A 19,750-nucleotide genomic window follows, 5' to 3' on the forward strand; every position below is an offset into this window, starting at 1 on the left:
ATCAGTGCCATGACAATTTGTAGAATAATGTTTTTTTACTGACCAAGTGCATGTGATATTTTTCAGGTAGCCTCCTAGATTTCCTGAAGGATGGGGAGGGACGGGGGCTTAAACTACCCAATTTAGTTGACCTGACTGCCCAGGTAAAGCAACTTGTAATACAAATTACTACTAAGACAGATTCACAGTCACTTTTGCTTCAATGTTTACTACTATATTTAAGAATATTATCAGCATAACTTATTTTGATCACAATTGGCCTCATTCATGAAACATTCCCCAGTTTGTCATAATCCCAGCCTATGAATTACAGGCTATATGCTTACCAATAAATTAATCACTTAAACTGTGTCTGCATTCAGCCAGCTAAATAATAAAACCCAGTGCCCTTCTGAAAACGAACTAACTGGCGGCGCCTGAGAAGGCTTTGGAGGCACCGCTTGAGGAGATGCGTTGGTTGATGTGGTTTAGAATATCCGAAACAGTTAGCTTTCTTGTAACTAGTATCTTATTTTAAAGAATATTACTTAATATGAAAATACAGTAACCATTAATATTAACTTCTGCATGTTGTGTATGATGGTATGTCAATGTAGTGTTTGTCCCGCCTCTTCTCCACTGTGATTGGACGGCTGTGTAGAAAAGGACTGCGACAAGCTCTGCGTTTTCCTCAAAATTAAAAAGTAAATAAATCATACAAGACAGCGCAAAATAACTCGTGAAATATCAATATGATGCAGTGCATCAAAATGCAGTGTCATCAGTTTGTCTAAAAGAATACAGAAAGTCACGTGCGGTTTTACGCACTATTAACACGTGGTATTGAGCAGGTGTACATTTCTTTCGTACCATCTAAGATTCTGAAAATACAAATATTTTCATGAATCCAAAAATGTGCGTCAATACAACTTTACGAATGATGTACATTTTCATGTTTCATGAATGAGGCCCAATGTGTGTAAAACTAGAGCTAATTTAATGCTCAGCATATTTACTATTCCCACTTGTGTGTTTAGGTGGCTGGAGGCATGGCCTACATCGAGAGAATGAATTATATTCACAGAGATTTGCGCTCTGCTAACATTCTGGTGGGTGATAACCTGGTGTGTAAAATCGCAGACTTTGGCCTGGCCAGACTTATTGAAGACAATGAGTACACTGCCCGACAAGGTGAGAAAGATGCTAGTCCTCCACAAATATCTCTAGTTCACCCAGATGAAAGGCCAGAATAGTATTCCACTGTATGTTGTGATTGTCTCTATAGGCTACTTAATGGAATAGTCGTTATTTATCACATACAATTTTTTTCTCATTCTTCAAGTTTTTCATCCCAACAAGTTGCATAGCCTGGACCAGCTTAAAAATGGAAAGAAGTCAAAAGTCAATTTTGATTATATTTCGCTGGACATGACAACCTAGCGTGTCCAGTGTATTCTTTCAGGTTAATACCTGTTTTGTGTTTCTCTGCATTTCAGGAGCCAAATTCCCAATTAAATGGACTGCTCCTGAGGCGGCTCTGTATGGAAAGTTTACCATTAAATCAGATGTTTGGTCTTTTGGAATACTTCTCACAGAACTTGTGACTAAAGGCAGAGTACCATATCCAGGTAAACTATTCAAAATTCTGCTGTAAAACAGGAACATGGAAAACCGAATGAGTTTAGGTTTCAAACATCAAGCATTTTACAATGTTAAATGCTGTGTCATTTTTTAAGCGCTACATAAACAAATGTTAAATGGAATGGAAATGAAATGGAACATACCAGTACTGAATCGTGACAGGAATTATGTATGATAATGTGATGTAACCAATCACAGGTAATTAATAGTTCTAATTAGGGGTGTTAGTTGGTACTCCCTGTCCGAGGCCCCCTCGGCACGGATACCCTTGTGCACAGCTGACCACGGGATGGGCGGAAGTATGCCTTCCCCCCCAATGAGCCTCCTTGCACAGACACTGCGAGAGAGCAGGTCCTCTGTCAGGGGAAGGGCACATTCTGGCATCCCAGATCAGACCTCTGGAACACCCATGTCTGGTCTCTAGACGGGACGAGAAGATCCTGAGTTGGCTACTCCCCCTCTATGGCGGAGACCATCACCCAGGCTAGGGCCCCATCTAATAGGCGGTTATACACCTTTAGACGGCGCCTCTTCTCGTCCTGGTGTCTCTCTCAACGAGAATGACCCACTGAGGTGCTCGATCAGGATTGTGCTGTCCTTCTTAAGAGTCTGGAGACTAATATCTCCCCTCCACACTGAATGTGTATGTAGTCGCTATCGCCACTCATCACGACTCAGTTCATGGAAAGTTTCTAGGGCAACATGACCTGGTCACCAGGTTCCTAAGGTGCGCGAGAGTGCGGAATCTGCCTTGTCTCCGCTCCATACCCTTTTGGGACCCTAAAGTGGTCCTGGGGGGCCTCTGGGCACCCCAAGGGCCCCTCGGAGGTTCCGATCTTCCTCACCTGACGAGTAAGACGGCCCTCCTGATGGCGCTTGCTTCCTTCAAGAGGGTAGCGGACCTCCAAGCATTCACCGTGCCCCGGGATTGCCTTGAATTCGGCCCTGGAAACTCTCACGTAATCTTGAGACCCAGGCCCGGATGCGTGCCCAAAACTTCCCTCTACCCCCTTCCGGGGCCAAGTGGTGAACTTGCAGGCGCTCCCTCATCCTCATGAGAATGGTTCCCACTCCTGGTGACCCATGAGCTTCCCCAGGTGGACCTTCACCTCGCGGTTAACTACTCAGTCCGCACGTTCCATGCGTTCTCCTCCAAGGACGAGACCATACCTATGTCCACCATATTCCTCCCCACGGGTAGGAGGTGGCCTCTGCAGCGCATACCTACTTAAGGAAGTTGCGCTTATGCGGTGTAAACCCGAGCAGGACGGCCTCTCGCCAGTAGGCCTCCGTCAATGAAAGGTTACAGCTTCGAGCTGACACGCCCAGGCCTGTTACCGGCGCTTTGTTCCTTTTATACTGTTTTTGTTGCTGCTACTTATAGGCCATATATTAAAACTTGCACATAAATATTGCATCCAGTATTTTGCCTTTCAGGATATTAAATTAAAATGGACATTGTATTTTTAATTGTATTTTATATTCCTTAATTCGTTACTTTACCCAAAAATTGCTACTAATTTACTCACCCACAGTCCTCCAGTACATCCAAGATGTTAGTGGCATTGTTTTTTCAAGAAGATATTTGGTTGAATTAATTCAAGTTAAATCAATAAGTAAAAAACACAAATACATTCAACAGAAAAGTAATCCCTGCCCCTTGTGACGTTAAATTAGCGTTTTATAAAGCAAGTCAATTGATCTGTACAAGAAACTGAACGCTATTATCACACCTTCGGTTGATTCCATTTACATCCATGTGCCCCACACACGTATAGGGCAGATCCTTTGTAGAGTGCGAGTTCTGGGGGAGATGAACAGCTGTTTTTCGTAAATATAGCCGTTATACATAATGAATGCAGTGACAAAATAATAATGAATGCAAAACAAATACCGTTTTCCCTTATCTGAGACAACCTTTCACGTGGTGTAAGCTTCCTACAGTTAGCCTGCTTTGAAGGGTACAAGACGCGTTTGAGAACGCGACCTATCACATGCTCAAACAGATTGCCTGTGTCTGTGCAATGCATTGCTGATTATAACGTTGTAAAAACCATTAAGTTTCTTGGACTGACCGATCAAATCGCTTTATAAGACGGTAATCATTATGAGCCGCGGGAATTACTTTCGTATTGAGTGAAGCAGCGTTTCGGACTTTTAAAGACGTGATGTCTCAGGGGGACGTGCATTTAAAGCACACCATTCTTAATGTCTCTCCAATTATTTGAAATGTTAAGGCGGGCCAGGTAAAAATGATTGATGGGCCGCATTTGGCCTGCGTTGAAACTCAGTTGTTGTTAAGCTTAAGCATATTTTTTCAATCTCTTACTGAGTTTCCGTCATTTTTTGGTAGGTATGAATAACAGGGAAGTACTAGAACAAGTGGAGCGTGGCTACCGGATGCCATGTCCTCAGGACTGTCCGATTTCTCTACACGAGCTGATGCTTCAGTGCTGGAAGAAGGATGCAGAAGAGCGGCCCACTTTCGAGTATTTGCAGGGCTTCCTTGAAGATTACTTCACCGCGACTGAACCTCAGTATCAGCCTGGAGACAACCTCTAGAACCACCCTGATATCAACCTTCCTGAGGCATCATATAGGCCCCCCGCTGCCCTCCATTCAAGAGCCATGTACCGCTTCATAGGTTCACCTTGACTCCTGTTATTCCCTGTGTTCTCATTCCCCAATCGAACCAGGGGAGACTGTACCACTTTACTTTTTTTAACTTGAGGAGGATAGACATGCAAGCTGAGGTTCGCAGCAGAGGGAATTGTGGGAAATGTTGTGGAAAGAGGGCGTGGGAAGGCTTTCCTTCATGGCTGTGACCATAACCTTTATAATGATAAAAAATTGCCTGTATTCAATGTAAATACGAAATGCCTGTTTGCATTTTTCTTTTTTGGTTCTTTTTCAATCATGTTTCTTTTTTTCTTTCTTGTCCTCCCTCACCCTTTTGTTTTCCTTTGCAAGGTAGTAATTATGCTTACATTGCGTGGAAGTCTATGAAGGATTTTGATACTTGCCAAAGCATAAAACTTTGTTTCAGGTCTTTATGTCTGGACATAATATTTGGTTTCTTTGAATGTAGGAAGTTAATTTGGTCTTTCCTCTTCTGGTGAAATCCTCTAGATAAAGGAACAAAAGTTTAAGACGTCTTTAACATTTAAGTCTTCAGGCTTAACCTGCAAGACAAATGTATTTATTTTTCATGTATTTATTTTGTTTCTTTTTTATAGTGCTTCAAATGCTGAGCTGACATTTTGTTAGTCTGTGAAATCTGACCTCTCCATAATATCTTTACCTAATTTAGAAAAAAAGTTATTTTACACATAATGTATGTTATAGTTTTGTTTGTGGCCGAATGTTAAAGACTTATTTTAGCATATCCACTCTCTCTTGTTGAGTTGCTTAGCTACCAGGTGTTTATCAGTATTAAACCCAGTGATTGTGTATGTTTTTTAATGGCGAAGATTTTTTATATTTTCTGGCTCCCCATCCATTGGGTTGTGTCTGAAACATGCAAAATTCTGCCTTGTCCAGAGGTAGAAAGACATCAGGACACGTCTGAATCTGCTGGTTGCATAAGATCGATCCACTAACGTGCCTTTATCTGGTTAATATTTAAAAGCAGGATGGATATATCCTGTCTGTGTTGGTTGTTTTGCTTCAGAATCAATAATGATTAATGATCGAAATTGTATGTTGTCTAGTTACTTGGTCTATTTTCTAAATTACTTTCTAAACGTTTGCAATTAAAAGGGATATTTAACCCAAAAATGAAACAGAATATATTTTGAAGAATGTGGGTAACCGAACAAAGGCAGTACCCATTCACTTCTAAAAACCAGTGCAAGTCAGTGGATACCTCCATTGTTTGGTTACCAACACTATTTTTAAAAATATCTTCTTTTGTGTTCTGCAAAAGAAAGAAAGTCATACAGATTTGAAGTGATTTAAGGGTAATGACAGAATTTTCCGTTACCTATTGTTCTTAAGGGGCATGTCACTCAAGCTGTCCATGTTATCGAATTGGTGGCATAATATAGAATCTGAACACAAGACAAAAAAATGATCCTAAAAATTGATAAGCCTGTATATCGTGTAAGTCGATAGGGTTTAATGCGAAGCAGCCCATTAAGCCATGACTTGAAAGCATTGAAATGCAGTACTGGCCTAAAGTACCTTAATTCTTTATAAACCACACCATGCAAATAGGCCAAAAAAATTGCATCAATGCAACTCGCATGAGGTAACATCACAAAAAGCATTCCTTCGTCTTGAATAAATGTCCCTGATAATAGTTCTTCACATTATACAGAATCATTGGACGCAGCATGCAGCTGTGTTTATCATGAACACAACTAAGCTTTTGACAAATCAAGGACTGAAATGAACAGTTCTATAAAAATCTTTTTTTTTGGATGATTCTATTTTGTTTGTACAGAGAAATCTGCATTGTAGTTATGAAATATTCGCTTAGCTGTCTTAAAAAAAATGCTTAAATTTTATGTGTTGACTGAATAGCTAGACAGAAAATGAGCAGGCAGCTCTTTTGGTTTCGGACACAGCCTCATGTGACAGACAGTCAAATAGTTATTCCAGTGTGACAAACCTTTCGCTTGCCTTATGTGAAGGAGGGAGAATCAGTTTTTGTTCAACCTGGTTACTGGGACAACCAGTCCTTGTTCATTTCACCATTCGTGCCATTTTTTCTGTTCCCCATAGAGTATACTTTTAGTCTTCATACTGCATTGTCATAATGTGTTTAATTGAGTCTAACATAGATCTATGATTACGTGTTTGGGTTAAGATAAGGGCATTTTATCACTTGTTTTTTTTTCCTTGTTGCATTGTCCCCAAAACTATTGAGTAATGCATCTGGTACTTTAAGTGTAGACTTCCACATAAAAAATGACTTTGCCTTTTTTAACATGTTATTTTGTTTACTCGTTTACCATTTGGAAATAAACAGCACATAATATTTTACATTTTCTACAAGCCTTGCGCCTACATTCTACACATCACATCTTTTTGTAAAACCTGATGATTGTGTGCCAAAGAAATTAAGGTTTTGGTTCAGTGACAAAAAAAGGAGTGTCTAATAATAATGCTTTATGGTAAAAAATAAAACCATGAAGTTGGACAGTAGTGATATGCAAATTCCATTTTAAAGGTGCTTTTTGTTGAGTCTAAGACCTGTATACAATAAGACATTCTCAATGAGACACAATGTTCTCTTCACTTCTGCAGCTTCAAACATTATTTAAAAAAAAATTCTCACAAGCATAGTAAAACAGAAGAAAGAATACATTTGCACATCTTCCTGAAATGCTTAACTCCCTGGAAGGCGTAAATCATGTTTTGTTAAATAATGCCGTCATGTTTATGTGAGGTTTAGATTGAAAAGTAGATTATAGAACATTTCAATATTTTAATATGGAAAATGTTACATCTGTGGGAGGTTCTTCCATCTTCTAGGGTCTGTGTGTCCAGTGTGTGAGTAACATTAGTCTACAGGTGAGCCCTCCTAGCTGTACAGAGGTATCTGTCAGAGTTGTCGACATATAAAATGAACTGGCTTTTGGCTGCACTCATACATGCAGATTTTGGCACTGCTGTAAGTACATCATCTTAGATTTATCAGTACGTATATCATGATATATCAACTTTTCATAGATTATACTGAAAATCTTAAGTGGCATTTTTTCATAAATCATTACGGTTTGTCTGTTGGTTTTGCAAATATGTAATCATTTAAGAAATTATAAAGACAGTAAGAAATTATATACTGTATTTATAAATACAGTATTTTTTTCCTAAAAAGTAGTGTTTTTTTATTTTTGAGCGACAAAAAATATATAATTTTGTTACATATTAATCTATTGTCTTTTAAATTGTATTAATATTATTTTGAGAGAGTGACAATAATGTTATGCACCTTTTAAAATCTGTGTTTAAAAACGCTCACAGTTATCTTACATGAGGATATTATAGGATTAATTTACATTTTCTGTGATTGTCTTTTAACTTCATTTTGTAACTCTTTTAACTTGGCAAACCAAAGGTTTGAACCAAAATGATGTTTACTTCGAAAGAATAAATAATATTTTCCATATTTATAAATTTATATTTTATATTTTATTTATAATAACACCTACGATGGGAAATGCATGCATTGCAAATGACATGTGCTATAACAAAAATTTCGCAAAAATGTCTTTGAGTATTAAATTGAAAGAAATGTTTGAATAGCTTTGACTTTATTTCTACGATGAAGACTATGTGTGTTTTTGTGCATGTGGTATATGTGAATCAGTGTTTGTGCATTTGTGTGCTGCTATACTATTATAAAAAGCATCTTTATCTAAAGGGAAATTTACTATCTTCAAAACACTTTTTTTAGTGATTATGTTTTTCTACCAAGCGCTCATTTGCTGACAATGGATGGGGGAGACATCTTTTTTGCTATCCAGAAGGTTTACTACCCTCTGTTGTGCATTACGGGAATTCCAGGTAACTAAAACAAAAAAAGGCAGAAGCCTCGAGTTTGGGATAGGTCTTATCCTAAAATCATCTCTAAAACTTTCAGAGGTGTAAAATGTTCATATTCATGTTTACAATATCCAACAAATGGTTGAAATTATATTTTTATAATGTTATATATTTAATATTCAATTATTGAATAAAGGGCTTTTTTAAATGAAGAAATAATGGTAAAAAAAGGTCGAAACCCTGCTACACTGCACTATTTTTAATATTGTGAGTTCATGACAGAATTAAAATGGTTTATTTCCCATCTTTCTCCAGCCAACCTCTTCACTTTCTATATGATCTGCTTTCGGAGATGCGGCATGTCCGAGACAGCAACCATTTACCTGAGTTGCCTTGCTTTGACGGACACCTTTTACTTGGTATGGGTAATCCTTCTAGACCTTTGCCTTGTTTTTCTTCAAGTGGAGCCCTTCTGGAACTCTCAGCCGTGGTGTGGCATAATGGGCTTCCTGCAGTACGGTGCCCTTTTCAGCTCAAGCTGGATAGTCGTGATGTTTACCATTGAGCGCTATTTGGTTCTGAGCATCACCGTGGGAAAACAACGGTTCCATCAGGCACGTGCCGCTCTGTTCATCTGCGTGACTATTGTTCTGCTGTCTCACATGGCATCCGTGCCCATGAGCTGGATCAACACTGTCACGCCAGTTAACATCACGGCTGATGGACAGAACATCACTGTATTACGCTGTCACTATAGGGAAGCCACGTTTACCACAGTTCTGGTCTGGGTCACCAGTTTTCTCTCAGGTGGACTTCCAATCGTTCTTGTCCTCATTTTCAACTCACTCATTGCTTATCACTTGAACGGTTCAAGTCGCTTGTTCACCAAGGAGGAGTGGAGGGCAATCAGGGGGACGAACAAGCGGGGCGTAGTCCGACGCACAATCATTTTACTTGGGACGGTCTCTGTATCATTTGTGATTCTGACCCTTCCTCGATTTGTTACATATTGCATCCTTCGTACTCAATACAACTACAACGAGTTTGACCGTAATGACTACAGCATCCCCATAAACGTTATTAGCGACGTGGCTAACATGTTGCACAATTTAAACTCAACCACCAACTTTCTGCTCTACTGTGTGGTCAGCAGGAGCTTTAGGCAGGAGCTTGTTAACACAGTGACCTGCCAGGCTAAAAACAAAGAGACGGGCTCACTCTTAAACCAGACTACCAAGACGATGAAAGTGTTTTCGGTTGTTGACCACAAAGAGATCCTGATAATAGATCCGGTCCATGCTGTCCTTACCAAACTAAAGAGAACCGAGGGCAATTGAGCCTGGGACAAAAAAAGCTGCTTTGCTCCAAAAAACTTATCAAAGATGAATATGTTCATCACAAATGCAGATGATATCGTCGTCTTAGAATCATAAGGTTCTATCTGACATTTTTGTCAAAATTGAGTAAACTTATTTACTTAGTGGCATTTTTTGTTTAAATGTGTGAAAAAGTTTGTATCTACAAAATCAAATTAAATTTTGGTTATACAAGGTTCTATCTGCGAGCCAATCGACACTTTGAATGCATACTAGAGGACCAATCAGGATCAGCTTTCTTTTTCATGTGGCCGGGCTCCTCAGTGGCCGTTGGAAATATCTGATGAAACAATTCAATGCAAAACTATGTTTAAAAGAAACCTCAAGGTTAACTGTTTTATTAAAACTGCTGTCAATGAGAGCAGCTCAAACCACAGCACTTTTCCTGTTTTGTTTTCTATTTTGTTTGAGTTTATTTTCATATTTATAGACTCTAGCTTGCAGCGCTTACTGTTAGCTTCATAATTCCTATGTTGACATGAACCCCCCTAATGCGATGAATGCCTTACATTTTTCAAAATACAGCCCTAAAGGCCAAATATTCAACAATGTCAACAAGTCTTATTTGCAACATAAATATTATTGTGAGGTTTCAGCAAAACTCATCTGTAGAAAGTCATTTTGCCTGTCCCACCTTCCCTGGAATGAACTATAGGTCGGATTAAAGAAGCTCCTTTATGTATAAACCAATGGAAACTAAATGGTTCCTGCAACAATGTGTAGCATTACCCATCATATACCTACCTAAAATTAACATTCGCCCCATAGATCAATCATTAAGTACTGCGTTTTACGTTTAACTTGAGCAAAAAGTTTTGCTCCCTAATATATGAAATAAATGTCATATTTGTCTACATGTCAACACATTATTACCAAACTAATTTCATGTATTAAAAAAAATATAAGGAAATTGTTTGTGTTACTTGAAAATGTATTGCTTCAATGAATTTATTTCAGAAAGAACCTTTTAATTCTAAACAAAAGAGTGATTTTTCAGTATCAGACGGTTCTTTCTTCATTCACCATTTAGATTTCAGAAAATGTTGATACTGTTTTTGCTTCAGGACTAAAATTTTACATTAAGTTAGGTTATATAAAAGCAATACAATAGAAGAAGCTTAAAATATTTTAGTTCCCAAAATAACCAGTCACTCAAAGGTTTTTAAAAGAACGATTTCTTTTTTTGCTCTAAAGAACCCCTTTTCTACTACAAAAAACTTTCTATAACAGAAAAGGTGCTTAGGATGTTAAAGGGTCTTTTCGGAACCACTAAGCCACAAATGGTTCTTCATAAAGCACCTTTTCATCCAAAAATCGCTTGTATACACCCCTCATATGGTATGGTTTAATGTGTATTTACAAGTTTTGATCATTTACAAATCTGATGCTGATGTTATGAACAACGAACATGGCTCTAGTGAATCACTGAATCAAGTCACTTCTTCCTCGAACGATTCGAATCTTTTATTCGGACATCCAAGCGGAAGACAGGTGAAGTCCCACCCATCTGTTTTCGTGTGGTTTCGTTTTCAATAGGTGTGTTCGACTTCGTCCGGAGCTGCGCAGACCGATGGGCGTTCATGCTCAAAGTACCGCGAGAGCATGTTTCACAGCAATGCATTTGAATTGTTATCGCGATACGTCGATATCATATGTGTCATGCACCGCATCACTGCATGACGTTGAGCACACCGATTCCAGTCCGACCAGACTCTACTTTTCCGCAATATTTGCATGAAAAGAATTTCCCTCATTTACATAGAGAGCGTTTCCTTTTCGGCACGAAAGCAGGTGTGCTGTTTACAGTTTACAGGTAAGAAAGTCTGTTCATACTTATATTTAAACATTCAACAGTTAAAACTGATCTAAACTTTGGTTGTAAAAATGTTTTTTTCTAAAAGTGTGCGTTTATGGTTAGTAAAGATTTTATAAACTGACTTTAGAGAGTTTAATTTTGTGTCATTTGTCCTCAGATAGCCCTCTGTACAGTTTGACCTCACATACGGAAACAATGGAGTCTTTTCCAGGTAAATCTATTTGTAACAGAGCTCTATTTTTACAGTATTGTGTGGTTGAAAATGTCTTGTGTTAACTTGAGTGCTAGAGGGTTCGGGTGAAGTTAACTTTCATAGTTTTCGTTTTCATTTTGTTTTCCGGGGGAGAGTCCCGGTTTTTGGTGTTCTGTTCCTGGAGCTGTCCACGGAAATGTCCCCATTGAAAAGCACACGCCCATACACTGAAAAAACCTGACCAACATATCCTGATGACCATAGACATAAGAAACAAAGAAAGGCTAAAATACACTACAAGACATTTGATCAGATTTTCAGTCTGGACTTGATGCAGAAAGTCTGTGGCAGTCTGCAGTTTTGATCAGTTAGTGTGTTTCTATCTGAAACTTTCAAAAAGTCTGCAAGCGTATGATGTCTAGTTAAAAAAAATCTGTTCAGATTTAAAATTCTTGTAGTGTATTCCAGCCATAAACCGTGCATTGGTTCTTTGGTCAGCTGCTGCGATACGTCAACGATGACGCCATTGGTCGTGGCAAGAGTAGCATGTTAACAAATGCAAGTAAACGAGCAGCTGCACTTTTTGGGCATTAAGAGCACAATAACATTTACATTTATTAACACATTTCAATGATTTACGATATAGGGCTATGTGGAGTACTAAAATGTCACTAAATACTTAAAATCTCAATATTTAGACTTAGAAAAATGATTATTTGTCATAGGACATTCATTGTGCCTGTTATTCTCGGAAGTACAGTATATAGAACATGTTTGGTGAAATATATTATGAATATGCAAGACAAACAACAGCATAAAACATAAAAATAACCACGTTTAAGTATTAATCGAAAATAAAACACAGACATCTTGAGATGGTATGAAGAAACTTTTGATTTGAATCATCACACAAAAAATACAAGGTAATATTAATTTATTTACGTAACATCTGGAAAAATCAAGATTGTTATTGGGGAAATAGCTTTTTCTGATGTTCCTTATGGATTCAGTAAAACAGTTACAGCAGTAAGACATTTATGTGTCATTTGTAAAACAAATTATACAATCGGTCATTATGAATAGTATAAAATAGCATAAAGTAATACATGAGATAAACAATTTCTATTTTTCCTAATATTTCAAAGTGAACGAGCTGTATTCTGATCACGTACATTTCATCGACTTCAAAATGTAACACAATAGGGGTGACTGCATAATAATTAAGCGAAAAGTAGACAAAGTGATGGCTTTACAAGTGTGAGTTTTAAACATTCCTTATGATAATAAATGTGTTTTAGTGTCTAATGCTCTATATCCGAAGCCGAAACGTACTCAGTTTACGTAATATTGAAATCGTTTAGTAAATGTGTGTATATCCAGAAAATCTGCAGCTCTGCCATACAGTAGCATGTGCCTGTATGGAAGTGTTGCCATGACCAATATTGGGGAGCCTTTGACGTACGATCCAGCAGCCAACGATCGGTCTAGTTCTTCTTTTGTCTATGCTGAAGAGTAACAGAGCAACCATGTAGGGATTATTTATATCAAAAAAGGGGGCTTTAAACTACACTATTAACTTGGTCGCATGCGACGAGACACAAGAAAGCATCATTAAGTTATTATCAAATATCGAAAGACTAGAGTAAAAGTTATTGAGTTCAAGATACAAAGTAACTACCCATGTTTAATTAAAGTAAAACAGTTTGTATGCGTTATAAAACAGGGTCAGGTCAGGGAGCTGGATTGTTTTGGACAAAATTTTAAAGTTTACCATTAAGATCCGTCGTCGCAACACAGAATTCCCACCACTGATCTAGTAATTTTCACACACACGTTGGTGAAAGTACACAGCAAAATTACCAAATACAAATATTTATCTAAGCAACCGCAAATACACTTTTACATTTGCAGAAAGGATATATGTGCTCAAAATGAGCCTAAAATGCGAATAAAAAGCTTAATGTAAAGGTCCCTTTCCAAAAGCACTAAATTCCAAAAATATATTTTAAAAGTTTTAATTACTTGATGGAATGACTGTATACAGTTTGTTAAGATGTAAAATATGAAATACAATAAGAGAATATTAAGAATGGTAACTACAGTATAATTTGTCATATGTTTTCATATTTGTTATATTTTTGTGGGTTTATTGTTTTTTTGTCAATGCATGCAATACTGTTTTGATTATTTGCAATTGTTAGTATTCACAGTTTTCACAGTAGACTATTATCCATAGAGATTTAGTAAACTTTATTAAAACCATGGTCAGTTTGATCTGCAAAAAACTTTTATTTTATATTGTTATTAATTGCAATAGTACAAAAACTTGAAAATGTATTGTCCCATCATTAAAAAATGATATTTTAATGATATTTTTACCATTTAACTAGGAAATACCCCTGGTTTTTATGGTCACCTTATCGTAAATAGCAAATCAAAAGGAATCATAAATTATCTGTAAATGAAAACGTTAAAAATGTTTAAATTATTTAATATAAAAAATATTACAATTGATGAAGGATGAGCTATAATATCACATACAGAAAATAAGCCAGAACTACAGTGGATTTATCGTCATTATACAGTGTAAAGCTATAGGCTTTATATTAGAGAACATGGGAGTTACAGTGCATTGTCTAAACATAACACAAAATAACAACTTTAATGGTATATACATTATTGATTTTTTGAGGCATTTTAGGTTATCCAGCTTTTTTTTGCCATTGCGTCTTACATTTATTCATGTACTTTGTTTTTCCAGATGGCTGTCCACACCCTAGTATCCCTGTAGAAACTGATGAGTCTATGTCCTTGTCCTCTCTTAATCTTTCATGGCCGGCATGCCAGCGTTGCCAGTCATACAACCCTGGCCCTAGAGAAACAGGCAAAGCGAATACGTTCAGTCCTGTAGTGTCGATCGATGACAGAAGCAGTCTGGATTACCCAGGTGGATACTGCCGGCTTTCTCACAGCGATGTAAGGGTCACTCGAACTGAGCTTCCTGTCATCAATATGTCCCTAATTGATTCAGTAGACACAGACAGCTTTACAGGCCTGCCCAGTCAATATCTGCCTAAAAGTGCAAGAAGAGGCCCTCCTATTAGAGACCGCATAGAAGACGTGTGTGAAGATTTCTCTGGACTTGATCTTCAAAATGTGCCTGTCCCATATCCACATAGCCACAACCCTGTGAGTGAGAATGAAGAAAGTCTGGAAATGCCGTTTTCTCTTCGCTCTGACCTGGGGGAGAATTTATGCAGACATTCTCAGGCAAAACAGCAGAGATGCTATGGTATTTCTTTTTAAAACTAACGATTTATATGTTTGCTTCATGATGAGACTAGTTACATTTTTCTTTGTTTATTTACATGGATAGTTCACCTGAAAATGTATTTACTCATTCTTATGTCATTGTTATTTGAATGTGACCTTAGTCCACAAACTGAAATGATGCACACATGGCATCATGTTCAATGGTGACCAGGAGCTATTCAATTCCACATCTTATAAAAAACACACCATCAAGGTGGTATGTGCGACTTGTGCATTGTATTATTACATATCAAGCAGTATCGTATTGCGTACTTTAAGATGGCATCATTTAAAATGAATTTCCTGCCATATACATTGTCATTGATAGACAAAACGAAAAGTGCATGAAAAATGAACATGCCCGTTCTAATTTTACATGGGCTTGAATGAGTATGACTTATATATATAAATAAGCAATGAACAAAGTCAATTGTTTATTTACATTCATGTACAGGCATTAAAAATATTGTTATTCTTAAGGTCAATACCACCCAGAGGCTTTAAATGGCTTCCAGGGTAAGCACGAGCAGCCACAGGCCAACTGTCCACTGTACCATCAGTTCCCACCTCAGCATGCCAAGAATCAACCTCTGAAAAGGTAACTCGCTCTCTGTCATTTTCACGATAAAACAACACCCAGTCACCTCCACAAGAACAAGAGCTACCTTTAAACCAGGACTGCAGCTGGTTAATGAACAGAAGACTAGTTTTTTCAACTTCCATGTTGGACACAATAAATGTATTTAACATGTTCTTGCATATTTTTGAAGACTTTTCATATTTTTGAAAATTGTTTGACCAAGAGATAGAATAATAGTTTACAGTGTACTTGACTCTCAGGGCGTGTCTGTCAGCGAAGTAATTCAGTGGTGTGTCATTGTTTTGTAGTTTTAGTATCCATAACAATATTCTGCCACAAACTGATGTCAATGCTGTAGAACACTTCCAAACAAAAAGAAACAACGAACTGCTCAGCTGTAAAATAAACAACCAGCTGTTTTATGTTGGAAAATGATCACCAGGTTTTGCAATGTCAGACTGAATTATACGGAATTTTATGGTGTTTGTTTTTGAACATTTTAGTCATACAAAAAATTTTGTTGGTAATTTTCTTTATGTTCAAATACGTTCTCCACTCTTATAGACGGGAATATAATTAAACCATTTGTAGATCTGAAAAGTGTAAATCTGAACAATGTGACTTAAGCACTATCACTTCATCTTTAACCTTCCTTAAATATGTACAGTATATTTGTGTGACTGTTGAATAATAATCGCTCATGCATTCTTTTCCCCACCAAGGCCTTTACCTAGACACGTGACCCCCCTGAGGCCACCTCAGGTTACGCCCCGTCAGAGCACGGCACCTGTTAGAGAGCTTATATCGGAGGTGTGCATCTACCCGTCCCAACCAGGTTCCGTTGGCCAACCCCAAGCAGTAAAACGCACCATCAGTCTGCCTGATGACTGCAGTAAGTGATATTTTCAATACTGTTTCCCAGTATCTGAACACCCTTTTACAAATGTAGGCCAAAAGCATGCAATTTATGCCTTACGCTATGTCAGCCAGGGCAGCTGATACAGACTTCTATGAGGTTTAATGTACATTTAGGTGGGGTATGCTTTTGGAACAGTGAGATTATGAGGGTGAACTACAAACAAAGTCACTTGTGTCACAAAACAAGACTTCATTGACTAAATGGGACACGTACTTATCTAACATACACACACATACAGTTTGGCATTGGAAGAGGTTAAAATTGAAACAGAAAGATCAATACAGTACATGGAAAAGTTATATATGTATGATTAGACATTTCTATACTATATGTATGATTGAAAGTCTGTCCCAAAATGAACGAAAAGAGAGTTTCACTTAGAGTCTTATCTCGATGGATTGGTATGGGTCACCAGAGATCCATGCCTGGGTGTTACTTGCAGTTTGGGGGTTTTATTTTTACATTTGTAAAGATATGTTAGCAAATGCTGAAATAAACATGAACTAAGATGGATAAATGCTGTAGAAGTGTTGTTCGTTGTTAGTTCATGTTAGCTAATATATTAACTAATGTTATCAAATACACCTTATTGTAAGGTGTTCCCAAAAACATTTATGCCTTTTTTCAGATTTCCGTGAACTCTAATACTAAAACATTTTTATCCTTTCAAGGGGATGTTTTCATAACATACTCAGTGGATATTGCTGCAGAGTTGATGCCCTTTGTGAGTTTTTTGTTAAATCAAGGATTCAGACCAGCGGTAAGAATGCTCGCACATGATGTCTCAAATACATAAATGATACCTAGGAATACTAGGCAGATTAAATGGTTGTTTACTTTTCAGATCGATATATTTGAAGACAGAGTGAGACAAATGGACATCAATAAATGGATGGACAGCTTTTTAAAAAATGTAAAGTAAAAGACAAAATTTAAAAATAGATTGCTTAATTATTAAATGAACTGTGGACTAGTTGAATGTAGGAATTTTATCAGAGGTTACGTTTTGCAGAAGTCGGTGTTAATCATCATAGTGATCAGCCCCAAGTATAAAGTAGATGTTGAAGGAGATGGATCTGATCAACACGGATTACACACTAAATACATACACACTCAGGTGAGAGCAACTCCCACGATTAATTTGTATCACATTTACATTTATGCATTTGGCAGACGCTTTTAACCAAAGCGACATACATTGCATTATACTGTAGATTTTTTAGTATGTGCAATCCCTGGGATTTTACCCATGATCTTGGCGTTGCTAACGCCATGCTCTTACCACTGATCTACAGGAAAGCTAGTATACAGTACTGCAACACTTTGTATTGCTACACTGTAAATGAACAATGTTTACTTTCTCTGCCTTTACACTTGTGTTCTTTAACCCAACAGTCCAAGTGGAATCGTTAAAATTATCAGGTATATGTGAAAGTTATTATGACTTGAGGATTAGCTTGTTTAGCCAAGATTAGCCAATATCTGGAGGAAAATGGATCTCGAGGGCCAGAGTTGAGAACCACGCAATAAAATTATCGATTTCTCAAAACATACAGCAGGGCTAGTCAACTCGGCTCCTGCAGAGTTAAGTTCCAACCCAAATCAAACACACCTGACCAAGCTAATCGACTTATTCAGGACTACTTTAAAGTGATGAACAGGTGTAGGATTGGGTTGGAAGCAAACTAGGCAGATCACTAATCCTCCACGACCGGAGTTGACTAGCCCTGACATACAGTTAACCCAAGCCCTGGATATAAAGCAGTTCTGTAAAATTGAACAAGATATGTGAAGTTCTGTAAAATTGAACAAGATATGTGCATATGATATTTTAGTTTTTAAACTTTATTAGACAGTGCTTTCTTTTTAATGCATATCTTTATTACACGACTCGTTGGAATGCTTGATTCTGATTGGCCAATTGCGACATTTGCAGGTTGTTATTCCCAGATAACAACCTCTCACAATTTATATCACACAATAACTTCTTGTTGGCATTTCTGAATATGTCACAAATAAATGTAATTTTTAACATATTTTCAACCATTCAGATCCAAAATGAATTTATTCAGCAAAGATGTCTCAACTTCAGACTGGTGCCAGTGCTTTTCCCCAGTGCTAACCAGGTATGATATCAAAAAGCATGTGACAATAGGTTTATCCCTCAAGTTCTATTCATTATTATCTTTTTTATTTCTCATTTATGGATGTTTGCTGTGCTTTGATAGATACTAAGTACTTTTCACCACAAAATTCCTCAAGTAAACCATTAGCTTGCGTATGAAATATTACATTTTGATGAAAAAACACTTTATTGAGGATTTAAATTACACAAAAGTTAGTTCTGGGTATGGATCTAAGTGTTAGAATAGTACCATCTGCTGGTTAGAGTATGTTTTACAAAATGCCATAGAAAGATTGGGTACATCTTATGTCACAATAAGATGTACCCAAAAGACAAGAGCTAGGTTGTAGTTGCATGTTAAAAAAGAATCACTAACTTAAGAACTAAGAAGACATTAATAGAACAACATGTAAATAAGACCAAGAGCAGTGCAGAAATGAACAGGGGTGAAGAGTGAACATTGGAGAACAACAACATTTTGAATTGATAAGCCTAGTTTTATATGTATGGATAGCCCATGGCTCAATTTGTGTGTATGGATAGATTATGTATGAAAAGCCACAAAATTGTATACCACTTCGACGATGGGAACCGTCATTTTTTAGCAAAGGAAAGTTGCAGCAGGGTCAAATTGACCCCAAATGCTCCAGAGGGATAAGATCTCTCTTTCTCTCTCTCTCTCGCTGTAGAGTCATGTTCCACTGTGGTTGCTGAGCACTCGTCGGTACAGGTGGCCTGAAGATGCTGAGGACCTGATACTGCGTTTACTCAGGGAAGAGAAATACATCATCCCTCCATTGGGCAAAGAGGTTACACTTACCATCAAACCTCTATAAACCCCTCTATGCATTCCACCAAATGTAGATATTCACTGTAAGATTTTGAATAAAACGTAATGGATGCAGTGGAGCAATTTACAAGTTACTCCTTTATATGGTTGCTTTTCCTTTATTTTTTTTGTACTATAGGTATCCTAAGTGTGATCTGTAACCCAATAGTTCATTTAAATTTTGAAAGTGATTAGGTTATAAGTTCTGTATACATTTATATATAGTCATTTAAGGGAGTGTATATTCTCTACTGATTACAATCACAGAAATTACATTGATTTTTCAAAACTTGTAATAAACACAAATCATTGATTAAATAATGCAGTTTTATTGTTTAATAAATACCTTTCTTTTTTAATGTATTTCTATGGGATTCTACTTTATTTGCTGTAGTTGTGGTTTTAAAACGTGCCTGTGCAAACTACATGAATTTGCTTAAATTAGCAAATGTAATTTAAAAATGAAAATAAATAGGCCTATATAACCA

The 19,750-nt window shown here is 37.2% G+C and overlaps 3 protein-coding genes across 6 annotated transcripts in view; all 3 read left to right on the forward strand.

Annotated features, from left to right (window-relative positions):
- The window catches only part of fynb (FYN proto-oncogene, Src family tyrosine kinase b), a 91,136-nt gene extending 84,530 nt beyond the window's left edge, over nt 1-6,606 (forward strand). For all 4 annotated transcript variants that reach the window (XM_056765314.1, XM_056765317.1, XM_056765315.1 and 1 more), the window contains exons 9-12: nt 67-143; nt 1,017-1,170; nt 1,476-1,607; nt 3,974-6,606. In XM_056765314.1, coding sequence (XP_056621292.1) covers nt 67-143; nt 1,017-1,170; nt 1,476-1,607; nt 3,974-4,182 — 572 coding nt within the window. In that variant the 3' untranslated portion in view covers nt 4,183-6,606. The remainder of the gene's footprint in view (nt 1-66; nt 144-1,016; nt 1,171-1,475; nt 1,608-3,973) is intronic.
- Nucleotides 6,607-8,033: 1,427 nt separating this feature from the next.
- On the forward strand, nt 8,034-9,449 carry LOC130434526 (probable G-protein coupled receptor 139). Its single transcript, XM_056764731.1, has 2 exons — nt 8,034-8,133; nt 8,428-9,449. The coding sequence occupies exons 1-2, from the start codon at nt 8,061-8,063 to the stop codon at nt 9,447-9,449; spliced, it is 1,095 nt and encodes a 364-aa protein (XP_056620709.1). The 5' UTR covers nt 8,034-8,060.
- A 1,702-nt stretch (nt 9,450-11,151) lies between these two features.
- Nucleotides 11,152-19,750, forward strand: traf3ip2a (TRAF3 interacting protein 2a). The gene is made up of 10 exons (XM_056764525.1): nt 11,152-11,301; nt 11,462-11,515; nt 14,259-14,789; nt 15,290-15,407; nt 16,112-16,281; nt 16,980-17,068; nt 17,153-17,221; nt 17,321-17,425; nt 18,360-18,434; nt 19,123-19,750. Exons 1-10 carry the CDS (start codon nt 11,223-11,225, stop codon nt 19,267-19,269), a joined length of 1,437 nt encoding a protein of 478 aa, XP_056620503.1. The 5' UTR covers nt 11,152-11,222; the 3' UTR covers nt 19,270-19,750.

The sequence above is a fragment of the Triplophysa dalaica genome, chromosome 13, assembly GCF_015846415.1.
Source record: "Triplophysa dalaica isolate WHDGS20190420 chromosome 13, ASM1584641v1, whole genome shotgun sequence".
Taxonomy (NCBI): domain Eukaryota; kingdom Metazoa; phylum Chordata; class Actinopteri; order Cypriniformes; family Nemacheilidae; genus Triplophysa; species Triplophysa dalaica.

What these genes read in the sequence shown, in the direction of transcription:
- traf3ip2a (XM_056764525.1), top strand. Translation starts at nt 11,223, where the DNA reads ATGAAAAGAATTTCCCTCATTTACATAGAGAGCGTTTCCTTTTCGGCA. An exon ending in AACAATGGAGTCTTTTCCAG is followed by an intron (nt 11,516 to 14,258) that starts GTAAATCTATTT and finishes TTGTTTTTCCAG; the next exon opens with ATGGCTGTCCACACCCTAGT. An exon ending in TGGACAGCTTTTTAAAAAAT is followed by an intron (nt 17,222 to 17,320) that starts GTAAAGTAAAAG and finishes TACGTTTTGCAG; the next exon opens with AAGTCGGTGTTAATCATCAT.
- LOC130434526 (XM_056764731.1), top strand. Translation starts at nt 8,061, where the DNA reads ATGGATGGGGGAGACATCTTTTTTGCTATCCAGAAGGTTTACTACCCT. An exon ending in GTGCATTACGGGAATTCCAG is followed by an intron (nt 8,134 to 8,427) that starts GTAACTAAAACA and finishes ATCTTTCTCCAG; the next exon opens with CCAACCTCTTCACTTTCTAT.